Genomic DNA, 14,416 nt, shown 5'->3' with positions numbered 1-14,416 from the left:
TTCTATTTCTTAACTTTATAATGTGTTCTTCCTTTTACAATGTGTTTCTTTTGCACTTCGTCTTGATGCTTCCGATGTTTTATTTAAAGCACTTTGAATTGGCCATCGCAACATCTTCCAGCTCCTGGTGCCTCACCAGCTACGTTCCAGAGTACTCCAGCTCGTCCATGGCTCTGTGGGGGTTGGTCACTTCAGGGTCACCAAGACGCTTCATCGCCTCCGGTCCCGCTTCTACTGGCCAGGGTGTTGTCAAGATGTGGAGGTCCACGTCCACCGGTGTGACACCTGCACCGCTCAGAAAGGGCTGACACGACGTTCTCACGCCCCTCTGCAGCAGTACCAGGTGGGGGCGCCCATGGAGCGGGTGGCCGTGGACAAGATGTCCACGGCCACCCGAGATGGGCCCCTTTCCGGCCACAGAACAGGGCAACCGCTACATTCTAGAAGCTTAAGCTGTTCCTGACCAGAGTGCTGCCACCACCGCTGCACGCCTGGTGGACGAGATGTTCTGTTGGTTCGGGGTGCCAGAGGAGCTGCACAGAACCAGGGTCAGAACTTCGAGGCTAAGGTGTTTGCAGAGGTCTCCCACTGGCTGGGAGTTAAAAATACCCGGACTGCGCCGCTGCACTCACAGAGTGACGGATTGGTCGAACGTTTCAACCGCACCTTGGCGACCCAACTCGCTATGCAACTCGGTCCTTTAGGCATATCGGACAGCGGTGCAAGAGTCCACTAAGTGGACTCCGGCAGCCCTCAGGTTTGGACACAAGCTCTGCACCCCTGCGAACTTGATGTTTAGCCCTCCCCCCTGAACAAGATGTGGCCGGGGAGCCGGGCATGGACTATTTTCACCACCTTTGGGAGCGGCTCCAGACGGTGCATGAACTGACCAGGCAGGCTCTCGCCGACACTGGGTCCCGTCAGAAAAGGGCTTAAGATCAGCGCGCCAAAGGGGAGAATTTTGCCTCCGGGGCACAGGTGTGGGTCTACAGCTGATGAGCCACTGGGTGTGACCCACAGATAATATTTGATCGGAATCTCTCCCATTTGTCCGGATAATTGAAATATTCCAGGACACTTTGACTGGCACCAATGTTTTCTAACGGAAACTGATTCACTTCACCTGTCGGTAGTTTTAATGTTCTGAGCGGTGTATATACACATAAAAAGAACAGGGGAGATATTCCCCAAAGCTATTTCAAATGTGTTTTGAGGAAAGGATGGAAAGATTCTTCCGAGGTTACTAGAGTAGACCACCGGTTGTAAGGCAGAAGCAGATCAAGGAGTTGTGCTGAACTCAGGATGACTTTCAGTTGAGAACGTGAGTGGATTGAATTGGATTTTACTTTTGAGCATCTCTGTCAAGTTCAAGATTCAAGATGTTTATTTGTCACATACGAGCATACATACAGTGGGGCAAAAAAGTATTTACTCAGCCACCAATTGTGCAAGTTCTCAGACTAAAAAAGATGAGAGGCCTGTAATTTTCATCATAGGTACACTTCGACTATGAGAGACAGAATGGGAGGAAAGAATCCAGGAAATCACATTGTAGGATTTTTAATTAATTTATTGGTAAATTCCTTGGTAAAATAAGTATTTGGTCACCTACAAACAAGCAAGATTTCTGGCTTTCACAGACCTGTAACTTTTTCTTTAAGAGGCTCCTCTGTCCTCCACTCCTTACCTGTATTAATGGCACCTGTTTGAACTCGTTATCAGTATAAAAGACACCTGTCCACAACCTCAAACAGTCACACTCCAAACTCCACTATGGCCAAGACCAAAGAGCTGTCAAAGGACACCAGAAACAAAATTGTAGACCTGCACCAGGCTGGGAAGACTGAATCTGCAATAGGTAAGCAGCTTGTTGTGAAGAAATCAACTGTGGGAGCAATTATTAGAAAATGAAAGACATACAAGACCACTGATAATCTCCCTCGATCTGGGGCTCCACGCAAGATCTCACCCCATGGGGTCAAAATGATCACAAGAACGGTGAGCAAACATCCCAGAACCACACGGGGGGACCTAGTGAATGACCTGCAGAGAGCTGGGACCAAAGTAACAAAGGCTACCATCAGTAACACACAACGCCGCCAGGGACTCAAATCCTGCAGTGCCAGACGTGTCCCCCTGCTTAAGCCAGTACATGTGCCACATACATATGGTCAGATGAAACCAAAATAGAACTTTTTGGTAAAAACTCAACTTGTCGTGTTTGGAGGAGAAAGAAAGCTGAGCTGCATCCAAAGAACACCATACCTACTGTGAAGCATGGGGGTGGAAACATTGACACACTCTGTCATTGCAAACAAAGGGTATATAACAAAGTATTGAGATTAACTTTTGTTATTGACCAAATACTTATTTTCCACCATAATTTGCAAATAAATTCTTTAAAAATCAGACAATGTGATTTTCTGGATTTTTTTTTTCTCATTTTGTCTCTCATAGTTGAGGTATACCTATGATGAAAATAACAGACCCCTCTCATGTTTTTAAGTGTGAGAACTTGCACAATTGGTGGCTGACTAAATACTTTTTTGCCCCACTGTATGTGTAGTGAAATAACATGTAAGTAATAAGTTCAGCAACACATTTAATGAAACAAACTTTATTTGAATTTAGAAAACCACATGCTCACAATATAAAACCTGCTTTGCGTGGAGTTGCAAGGAACATCTGTTAGTTAACCACTTCCAATGAATGTGTATATACAGCCTCGACCACTGTTCAGACTCAGAAAGAAGGTGTTAGGCTTGCTTCACACTTAATTCGACACGGACAACACATGAGACCATTTATTCCAATGAAGAGTCTGATTCTGCACGAGGCTATGAGGCACTGCACTCTGATCCATGCTCTGTTTTAATTGTTCAACTCATGCGCCGAGTTTCCGTCGGAAAACACATTACTGAGCAAACTACTCGCTGTTCTGGATTTATTTTGTGACGCGAAACTGCATTTCATCCGACTTCTGGATATTATGCATTCGATGTGAAGCAAGCTTTAAATGCTGTTTCTCAAAATGTGTTTGACAAAACTAAAATCGTTATTAAAAACAAAACAAAAAAACCCCAACATTCTTTAAAATGCTGCCCATACCCTAGACGTGTCTTTTACAGTAATGCGTGAGGTGCGGTTTTAAAACCCCAAATATCCGGGAAGGTCTGATGTCCTAATTCTGCATAATAATTAGAAACATATTTCCATATTATGGTGTAACAAGTTAACAAATTAGGTTAACTATAATTTAAACAACCCTTTCAAATAATAACTTGAATGAAATTCATCTAATCTATAAATAAGGCAAATGTATCTTTCTTCATCTGACCATTGTCCACACTGAATCTCCTATTGTTTTTTCCCAAACAGAGAAGCACATGGCTACATTTTATGCAGAATGAGGTCATCTGACCTTCCTGGATGGCTGCAATGGGACATTTTTCAGACAATTGGGTTTTGGAATAATGGGGCTTAGGAACAATCCTTGCGGTGCAGCTCCCTCATGCAGCCTGAGGGAGCGAGTGGGCAGGGAGAGGTGGAGAATGTTCCATCTCCAGAGGCAGAGAACAATTTAATAACATTGGGTTGGGGTCACTGCGTCCGGGGATGGGGCTCTGTCCTGGCCCCATCAGCGGAGGGAAGGGTCCGTCCAGGAGGGGCGGGGAGACGGGGAGGTGAAAACCGAAGCGCTGGTTTGAGAGCCAGGAAAAAAACTAAATCGGTTCAGAGCGTATATCCATTGCCAACAGAGAAGTCCAACTATTGCATCTAAACTGGAATGGACTGTCCCTTGCCCCATCTACTCTGGTTTATCATGGCATGTGTGAAAAGGTGCAAGACGGAAATATTCTGGAATGTAGTTGCATGTGTGAATCGTGAAAATCACTAGCGGTGCCGGAAAGGGTAGCCCAGTAATTTGCCAGGAACTATGTTTGAAACGGCTTATCAATCTACACTACTGAAATTTCTCTAAGACAAAAAATGGGTTCATCTCATGAACAACCCCATCCCAATCCCTGTGAAAATGAAAACTACAACCCCAATAAAAATACACGCGTAACATGCGGTATATTCACTGGGACGCCATTTGTTTGCCTAGTTGTTTGCATAGTGTGGCAATAACGCATAATATTATAACTGTAACGCATTACAGTAATAATATTACTTTCCCCGATCACATGATAGTCGTAATTGGATTCGGTAAAATGTACCCCAATAGTTGTGATCGGACGGTTGAAATCGGAAAAACGGAAAGTTTCCTAAAGAGTCAGTAAAAGGAGCTACTCACTTTTGTCGTGAAACAAAACAAAAAACAGATGTTATAGTGTGGTGTAACAGGAAAGTAATATAACGAGTGGTGCAGTGGAGTAACGAGTAATAAATAACAAATTTTAAGTTAGGAGCTCAACACTGCTCACGTACAACACCCTCTTCGTAATCTTCCTCATCTGATATTTGCTGGTTGATTTCTTTATCCAAATTCACTGGGTAAATTAATTAATAAATCAATGCTCTTCCAGGGGTTCCTCTGGCGGAGCACTTAAAAGAGAAGAGAAAAGCGGACGGATGAATCACACATGAAATAAGAGAGGGGTGGGTGCGTTACACATAATTGTGCCATTTATTTCTCAGTACGAACAAGATTTTTATTCTTATTAAAAGTGTGAGATTGGTCCATGATAAATGATTTTGTGTAAGTCCGGGAGGTTGGCTGATGTTTTTTGTTTACTCTGTGTGGTGTTAGACCCAACCCCCTTTCTACTACCTTGTTCCGTGGCACAACAGCGGAGTAACACTGTCACGCCGGTGTCCCGCGTCAATAAAATATGAAGTAAAAATAAAAACCCAACAACTCACGGTTACTTTAAAACCCCCGCTGATGTTAAACCAAATGTTGTTTCGGAAAAAGAAAATGTCGGTTGTATTCAAGTTAGCCCTGTGTGTGTACGTGTGTGCGCGTTTCGGTTGCTCCCTTACAGTGGTCCAAATTTGTCCTTGTAGCTAGACACAACGTTCTGGAAACGGCCGCACTCCTTCCGCAGCTCGGCCACCTCCGTCCGCAGCGCCGTGTTCTCACGCTCCAGGAACGCCGCTCGCACCGTGATCTGGTTCTCTTTGAGGCGGCGGGCGTCGCGGGAGCGTTTGGCCGCGACGTTGTTCTTCTTCCTCCTCTGCCAGTACTTTTCGTCCTGGGAAGATTGTGGGGAAGAATAATGAATGAATCAAAAGCATACAAAAGGTTTGCAAACGGACAAAATATAAAGGAGGACCTACAACGCTCCTTTTTACAGAAATGATGTCTGAGGTCCCAAAAAACATGTTTTTTTTTCTGAAAAAAAAAAAAAAAAAAAACCCCACACAGATTATGCATTCTAGCCACTCTAATATACAGTATCTCTATACCACCTTATTCCACAACGTTTTTGTGGGAGGAGCCACCCTCCCTAAGCCTGTGAGCCAATGGCTTTTAAACATGGCTTCCAGATTTCAACCTATTTTCTCTGTAACTTTCACTGATTTCACCTGAGTCCACAAAAATCTGTTTCTGAACAAATTTGAGGAAAGAAATAAACAATCCAGTTGCTGAATCTTCACTCATATTAGCTCTACAAGGCCTAATTCAAAAGTTTGTTCCAACTTTGGTTGCCGTGCTCCAAGCGGACACTGTACCGGGACACCGCAGTGGGACTCTGACACGGGGATTTTGTGTTTCATGTTATCGTCGGAAAATAAAATAAATAAATCTACGATAAAAACAAACTATTTTTATTAGTTTTGTTTGGAGAAGGCGCCACAGCCTATGTACCATATACTCTTTTTTTTTTTAAGAAACACACAGCAGAATTATTTTTCTTTTAAATACTAGGGTTAGGATTACGGTTATTTCCATCCTCTGCAGTTTCTTTATGGATAGTTGGTATTATTTCCTCTTTCTTTTAAAAGATTTGTTTGATGAGTTACTCAGGTGGTAGGGGGGGGTTCTAATTCTACTGATGCCCACCTTGACGTAGTGGTTGGCAGTAAATGTGAACGGCTCGTTTCGGGACATGTTTTCTGAAACAGACAACTCACAAGTAAATGACTGGGATGTCTTATTTCAGTTTGTGTATTAGTAGGCCCATCAGAGACCAACGTGTAGGTGTACAAGGACTGAAAAAGTGAGTTTTGCATAATAGGGCCCCTTTAAGAATTGAAAGTGAGGCCTTGTGGCAGCCAGATGAGCTGGGTCTAGGTTTCACAAAATTTTGTCAGGGAAAACGAGAGAGGTTGTGGATCCTTGGTAGGTTTATTTTACCATTTAATATTGCTATTTTTTATTGTTTATAGTTGGTTTTCCAACTTCATTTTGTTGCTTGTTGTTAACCCTTAGGTTTTCACTTATTGTTTACCATTTATCAGTACGTTATTGTAATAGTCAATTCTATATATTTGTTTTTGTTGTTCATTGCTTAACTTAGGTTAGGTTGTTTGTTGAACATTCCCTATTTTCTATCTTTGAGTTAATCCTTAGCTTTCATGTATACTGCAATTGTTCAGGTAATCCTTAGTTTTAGTGTAAATTTTACATTTTATTTTATATTTGTACTCTCATTACTTTATTAGTCTATTCTGGTGAGCTGCTGTGACACTATCATTTTGCAAGTCTATCTATAACTAACAACATCAAATTTTCCTTTCAACTGTATGAGGTGGAATGACAGCAGATGTTAAATGCTGGGGGGTTGCTCTACCTTCTGTTCCTCGGGCACCAACACCTTCTTGGCTTTCTTGATCATGGGCTGAGGTTTGAGCTCCTCGTCGGAGAACTTGTGTTTGCGCGGGTTGAACAGCTCGCCCCCAGGCACACTGGACAGAACCAGGTCTGTGGGGTCAGGCTCGAAATTCACCTTCACTTCGACGTCCTCCGGGTCAAGGGGGTCCGGGGTCGCCCCCCTGTCTTTGTCTGTGGAAACCTCTGGATACACACAAACAATGCCAGCTTAAAGAGAGATCTGTGAATGAATGCGACACGTGCCGTAGATTATGCCGACTGCGATGGGTGTAATAATGACATTTATAATGCAGATCATTATAAATCTGCAACTTAAATGCGTGAACAGGGCTCTAGACTAACTTTTTTACCTAGTAGCACTGCTGCGCCCTACTGAAAGTTTTAAGAACACCAGCACAAAATGCTGTGTTATTTTAAAGGAAAAAGTCACAAAGTGAAGTAGTGTTTTAACAGAGTTGCATACAAACAAACACAGTTTGTTAGCAAATTTTTACGACGCCCCTTATATATGATTGGCTAAGTGACCATAATGTGACATTGACGTGCTGTTTGGCTCAACCGCACGGGAGAGCCCCTCCGCTCCATGAACACTCTGAATAAAAAAAATGTTCATGTGCAGGATGTTTTAAACATCCCTTTGGGTTGGGCACCCGCTACCACTATGGCACCTAGGGGTGCAACGTATCACATAACTCACAGTTCGGATTGCATCATGGTTTGAGTCAAGGATCAGACCATTTTTCGGATAAGCAAAAAATAAAAATAAATAAATGAATACAACATTCAAGAAGTCCAATGTTTAAATAAAATATTAAAATATATAAAATATGCAATACACAACTGTTAAATGAAAGTGCAATATGAGGAAAGCAGGATACCTTCATCCTTTAAAGATGGTAGTGGATGAAAGAATATGATTAGATCTGCCCCTAGTAACTGAATTAAATTCCAGTGACAGGAACCAGTATTGTGTTCAATTTGTCACGTTTATAAAAAATCTCAATTTCATGAAAATCGGTTCAGAATTAAGCGAGGTACAGTCGTTGTTGTAGAGAAGTCTGTTTTGACGCAATACATGATTCGATTTAAAAATGTTTTTTTTTTTCCAACACTACCCTGACCTTATTGAGTCTTGATTTGTAAAGAAAACACTTGTTTCTGAATCAGTAACTTTGAGTCCAGTCACCTTAAATCTTTATCATCTATAATCTATATAATCTCCTGTAGCCGCCCGCATCAAGTTCAAGTCTCTTATGCTGGCCTACAGAGTGATTGCTGGGAATGCTCCCGCCTACTTAAATGCTCTTGTAAGAGCACATGTTGCCCCCCGGATGCTGCGCTCGTCACATGAGCGTCGCCTGGCTCTGCCGGTTGACAACCATGGAAATCCAGGTTATTCTCATTTGAAGTTCCACGTTGGTGGAACGAGCTGCCAAAAATGACCAGAGCAGGGACCTCCCTCTCTGTCTTTAAGAAGCACTTGAAGACCCAGCTCTTCAGTGAGTACCTCCTGTCCTAACCTACAATTACTTAGCACTTCCTAGCAGTATTTATTGTTACACTAATGTCTCTGTCGCAATGTAGCTTGAATGTTATTCTCCCTTGTAAGTCGCTTTGGATAAAAGCGTCTGCTAAATGACTAAATGTAAATGTAAATGTTTATAAATAATGTTATTTTTTTGAGGTGTAACAAAATGTCATACAATTTCATAAATAAAAGAAATTCTTGGGAGCTCTAACAGTCGGCAGAGACTCAGACTTTTTACCTAATTCTACACATCATATCAGAGCATCATGTTCCATTTGAATTATTATCTTATCTTTGATATCACAATCCGAATCATATCCATAATGTTAACTACTCTTATAGAGCATGTACCAGTGCGTCCCGGCACTTCTCAGAAGCTGCCGGCCTCAAGTGCACATACTGTAAAATATATCATATTTATTGAATCAGAGCACACTTATTCTTTCAATTATTAGCACGCACAAGCTGTGCTCCAGCAGAACTCTGGCTACTTTCATCAATAACATCCCCCCTCATTGACCCTGTCCTCACCCAGGCTGATCTCAGAACCGATATCCAACTGGCTGGAGGTGGTGGTGACCACTTTGTCCCCCTCGTGCTGGTCCAATTCCAGAATGGGCAGCAGTGACAGCGGGGCCACGGGGCCCTTGGCTACACTGACCACCTTGGGCTTGGTCCCTCCTTTGCCGCCCTTCTCGGAGTCCCCGTCTATGGTGGCGATGCCATTCTCCAGGAGGAACTCCTCCAGGTCCATGTACTCCAGGTGGAAGTTCTCACCATCGTAGGGGATGATCTTGTCCCAAATGGCAGGGGTCAGGGCTGCAGAAGGCCCCATTCCACTGCCTCCCCCTCCCATATCCAGGTCATCATCCAGGCACAGCTTCTCCTTGTCGTTCTCTGAAAGAGCACGCACACCCACACACACACACACACACACACACACACACACACACACACACACACACACACACACACACAAATAAGAAAAAAAAAATAAAAATAAATATATTCAGGGTCAAGCTCAAGGAGAATAACTGGACAGGACCTCTACCGTTACATGTAGATACAGATGTGTCACGGAGAACATTTTTTTTCATGTGCATTCGTGCAATACTGTGAGATTGGTTGTTCTATGCATTTACGTTATTGAGCAAAGCCTGAATACAACCTTATTATAAAGTTATGTGAAATGTTATTATGAAGTTATGTAAAGTGACGTCATGCACACGGTATCTCATAGGCAGAAGTAGAAAAAAATGAATTTGTTTTATTATTGATTGATTTACTATACTGCATTATATTTTTTATTTTCACAAAAATAAAAGTCATAAAACAATTAAATCTAGAAAATAAAAAAATATGCCTCAAAAGTCACTGATCAAACAAAACACTTGTTCCGTCAACTTGCAGATGTATTTGTCTGTTGTTGTGATGTTTTTCGGCCCAACTGGTTTACCTCAATACTGCCCCAGTACAGACCGATGGTACAATATGTTCCAGCAATTGGGGAGGCTGCAGTTTCAGGGCCACAGTCCCTCGCATTTCTAGGACCCTAGTTATTCGCGACAGCGCTACCTAGTGAATTACAGTTAAAGGCTTATTCCACCCAAATACTACTTTGTCTAACTACTCGTACTGTAGTTTTAATGGTTTACTCCACCAAGTTCTACTTTCTTTCTTACACCTTATAGCTTTAAGTACAATGTTATAGATGGTTACGTTTAAGTATAAGGTTATAGATGGTTAAGTTTAGGTACAAGGTTAGAGATGGTTAAGTTTAGGTACAAGGTTAGAGATGGTTAAGTTTAGGTATAAGGTTAGAGATGGTTAAGTTTAGGTACAAGTTTAGAGATGGTTAAGTTTAGGTACAAGGTTAGAGATGGTTAAGTTTAGGTATAAGGTTAGAGATGGTTAAGTTTAGGTATAAGGTTATAGATGGTTAAGTTTAGGTACAAGGTTAGAGATCGTTAAATTTAGGTATAAGGTTATAGAAGGTTAAGTTTAGGTATAAGGTTAGAGACGGTTTTAAGTATAGGTCTGAGGTCAGAGATGGTTACGTTTAGGTATTAGGTTACATATGGTTTTAAGTTTAGGTATAAGGTTAGAGGTGGTTAGTGTCGTCCATCTTGTCCATGGGACCTAGAAATGCGATCTTTGGTTGTCCTTGGCTGTCACGAAAAACTAGGGTCCTTTAAATATGGTCCCGAGCCAGTGGCCTTACCGTCGTCGCCCTCCAGCAGATTGGGTGGTGGGATTTCCATGATGTTCTTCAACGCCGCCGGGATACAACCCGGGGCGCCGGCGACGGTTTCCAGCGTGGCGGGTACCCTTTCCGCCGACACCTTTTCCTTTTCCAAACCGACCAATTTGACCGCTTCGACGCGAAAACAACCGATGGCAAAAACCAACAAAAATGGGCTGGTCGATGCGTGCACGCCCCGAGCTCGGCTTAAATAACCCAACAACACTCGCAAGTTGGCGACAGAGGGAGCGTTAAAGAGTTAAAGACACAGTACACTGGCTCCGGGCGACCGGGCTGGAAGGGCTCGGGGTTCCGTTAAGCCACCAGTAGCTATCGCTTCCCCCACATGCGAACTGGTGGGTTGACCGAGTTATTTGCGCGTTGAACTGAATAAACCGAGAGAAACCGCTTCAACCCGATATCCTCCTCGACCGCAGCGGTGTTTGGGCCCAAATTTCCCCGTCACATGGAAACAAACGTGAGGTTATTTACATATCGGCTCGCACAGCCAATGGCCCCGCGCCTATGGCGGCCGGCGGGGACCACCTCATCCCGGGACTGGTCTCCTGCGTTTGTAAAACGTTGTGTATGTTTCCAGTTCATTAGAGACGCTCAAATTGCACTGAAGGGTACGTGCCAAACGTTGTATGTATGTTTGCATGTGACCGACAGGTCAAAGGCAGAGATATTACGTAAACTGAAACGCATGCACTACCATAAAAAACAATAACAACAACAACAATAACAAACACAAATGACCATTATATTGTGTTGTGTTCATAGAAACGAGTCATGAAAACAATACAAGAAAGACATGTTTTAAAAATATAGTTATAATATTATATTTTAATATATATTTTTTTCTAGTCTGTTATTCACACTTTTTTTTTGAGTTTATCGCCTTTTTGCATAAGACCACTTTCTATTTTTAATCACTTTATTTTGATCACCTATTTTTTCGGACGTGTGCTTCTGTGACACTGCCATTTACCTCCAGGGATGAATGAAGTATGTCTATCTATCTATCTATCTATCTATCTATCTATCTATCTGCCCATCTTTACAATTGTTCTTAATAAGTTTGTCTTGTTCTAGTGTCTTGTTTTTGCAGGAATCCTGTGTGGTTCAGAGACACAAATGGTCCACAAGTAACCAGAGACCGTGTGCAGGAGGCAAAATCCTCTCGTTGTACGCCAGGGTATTTGGGACACAGTAACTTGCCACAGGTTCACAGGGCACCTGTGCGCGTTTGCCCTCTTGAGTGGTGATGCTGGTTGAATGCCATAGAAGACATGCTCTGCATAGCTGTTTGCTTGAGAACCACGTGGACCCAAACTCAGCCCAAACACGCATTTGGATCATGTGTTAATGTGTCGGTAGAAGGCTGTTGTTACAGCTTCAAATAACTGTTAATCAACATGTGCTCAAAATGGCCTATGCCTGAATTTGATTAATGAGCAGCAATTCAAAAACAAGATTATTGGTGTGAGGTTGAAACTTTGCTGGATGGAGTGGATTAAAACACAACCCTAAGATGGGTGCTTATTTGATTAGCTTAATAAAAACACACAGACACACACATACACTAAGCACACAGACGCACAGTTGGTTAAATATGTGAACATTCTAAGAACCGGTTTGTTTTTCCCTGGGAAAAACGGGCCCAAGAGCCATGTCATTACGTCACAGGTAGATGTCTGCATACATCTCCGCTTTCTCATCAGGATTGGTGACAATGATTTTATATATATATATATATATATATATATATATATATATATATATATATATATATATATATATATATAAATTATTATTATTATTATTATTATTATTCTTAAGAGTCCAGCCCAAAATTCGTAGAATTTTGAGGCCTAAAACTATCTCGAACACCAACTTCGGGATAACACAAAGAACACGGTTGACGTCTTGTTTGAACTGCGCTGTCACAAAGATCTCGTGGCTGAAGTTTTATCCAAATCGATCCACATACGGAGCAGATATTAGTAAAAAAACGACCAAATTTAGATCGATATTACAGAGAAATATGACCAACCCTGCTAAAATTATCTGGAACACATACTTCGGCATAAGCTACGAACACGGTCGAGGTGTCGTTTAAATCGCTATGTCACAAGGATCTTGTGGTTTAAATTGAATACAAATCGATCCACATACAAAGCAGATATTCATAAAAAACCAAACAACTTTGACCCGAAATATTCAGTTGGTCTGGTTAACTGACACGTCACAGGTCTCGTTCTAAAATGAACGAGATGAGATTTACAGTAAGGCGCTTTATGACGTCATCATATTATTTACTATAAATGTACAGATTCCGATTGAGAATGTGCAGTTGGACTGTGTCCAGTGTGCGGTGTGGACACATTCACTCTGTAGTGTTTCGACATTACCAAACTATAGATTTACGTGTATATTTAAATAACTTCTTACCTGTGAGATGTCAGTTGATCTGTTTGATTGATATTTTATATCCATGGTCCACATTACTTTGCCGGATTAATGAAAAATAGAATAAGAAGTAATCCTTAAAAATTTGTCAGCACGTCCACTCAGAAACACTGAAATTTGCGACTGAGTGATGCATTCAAGATCCAGCAAGGCGTCGGAAAAATATCAACCTTGCAATGCTTATAACCCACAGAAATACCACAACGTTTTCCGTATTTCATGGAAACATAACTTACTGAAAATGTAATCCAAGTAAAAAACTCAACTCAACTTTACAAAAACATGATGTAAATTAGACTGCTATCTTAAATGGACATGAATACGTCATAATTGATGTATACGAGACAAAACTCCAGACTCAGGACTCCAGATGTACTTCAATGCAAAAAGGTAAGATATAACAATGACAAGATGTAGTTTAAAATATATATTTTTTTGTAATAAACGTCATGTAACGACATTTTCCTATACCTAAACTTAACAAACTGTAATGAAAAGGCAGAAAGTGTTTGTGATATTGACAAATTATTACATTACATTTACAATTTACATTACATTTACAATTTACATTACATTTAGCAGACGCTTTTATCCAAAGTGACTTACAATTATTCCATAATAACTGTAATTGCACTCTAGAAATATCCAATAATGCAATGTAACCTCACTTGGATGTTACATGAACTATGACAATGTCTGTCATGCACCGTTACCTGATCAAATACAAAATTACCAACTTAATCACAAACATTTCTGCCATGCAACAACAATTTATCACAGGTGGATATTTCCATGTCAGGTACACTGACAACAATATGGTGACTGGCATGACCAAGTTAGAGAAAACGATAAAAAAAAAAAAAAGAAAATTAAGGTGAATCATTTCTTTATTTACCTTCCTTAAGATGGCATAGTTTATGTACCACAAACATGAAAAATAAAACTATCATTATAAAACTCCACTTCCTAAACATTGTTTTCTTTCGGTAAAAAATGACATAACACAATGTTTATAAACACTGTTTACCTTGACAATTTCAGACAATTTGTCCATTTTTCATTTATTTATTTTTCTTAAGATTGCCATTTTCATAATCTATTTTTTTTATTTGAAATTTGATCTTTATAAATACTGTGATATTTGTCAAATTTTTTGTCCAGCTGCTTTGGAGAACTGTTTAATAAAACAATTATCTGACTTGTTTTGTAATTTCTTGTCGTAATTTACTAATTAATCTACTTTGGAACTTAAAAACACTATTAAGACCATAAAATCAGCTATTTAATACAGTTATTGAGAACTGACCAATCTCATACGCTTATGTAAAAATTACAAACTCAAATCAATGTCTGACATCTGGCTGAAATTGAAATGCTTCATACGTAATGCCAT

At 40.9% G+C, this 14,416-nt stretch overlaps 1 protein-coding gene across 1 annotated transcript; it reads right to left on the bottom strand.

Annotated features, from left to right (window-relative positions):
- Positions 1-2,601: 2,601 nt before the first annotated feature.
- On the bottom strand, positions 2,602-10,994 carry tefa (TEF transcription factor, PAR bZIP family member a). Its single transcript, XM_080021198.1, has 5 exons — positions 10,531-10,994; positions 8,841-9,206; positions 6,741-6,964; positions 4,987-5,198; positions 2,602-4,548 (listed from the first exon to the last, which is right to left on the bottom strand). Exons 1-5 carry the CDS (start codon positions 10,568-10,570, stop codon positions 4,515-4,517), a joined length of 876 nt encoding a protein of 291 aa, XP_079877324.1. The 5' UTR covers positions 10,571-10,994; the 3' UTR covers positions 2,602-4,514.
- Positions 10,995-14,416: the final 3,422 nt, after the last annotated feature.

This window comes from Zeus faber, assembly GCF_960531495.2.
Source record: "Zeus faber genome assembly, chromosome: 20".
NCBI classification, from domain to species: domain Eukaryota; kingdom Metazoa; phylum Chordata; class Actinopteri; order Zeiformes; family Zeidae; genus Zeus; species Zeus faber.
Note: the sequence above shows the minus strand (reverse complement) of the source record. Positions and strands in the feature narration are given on the sequence as shown.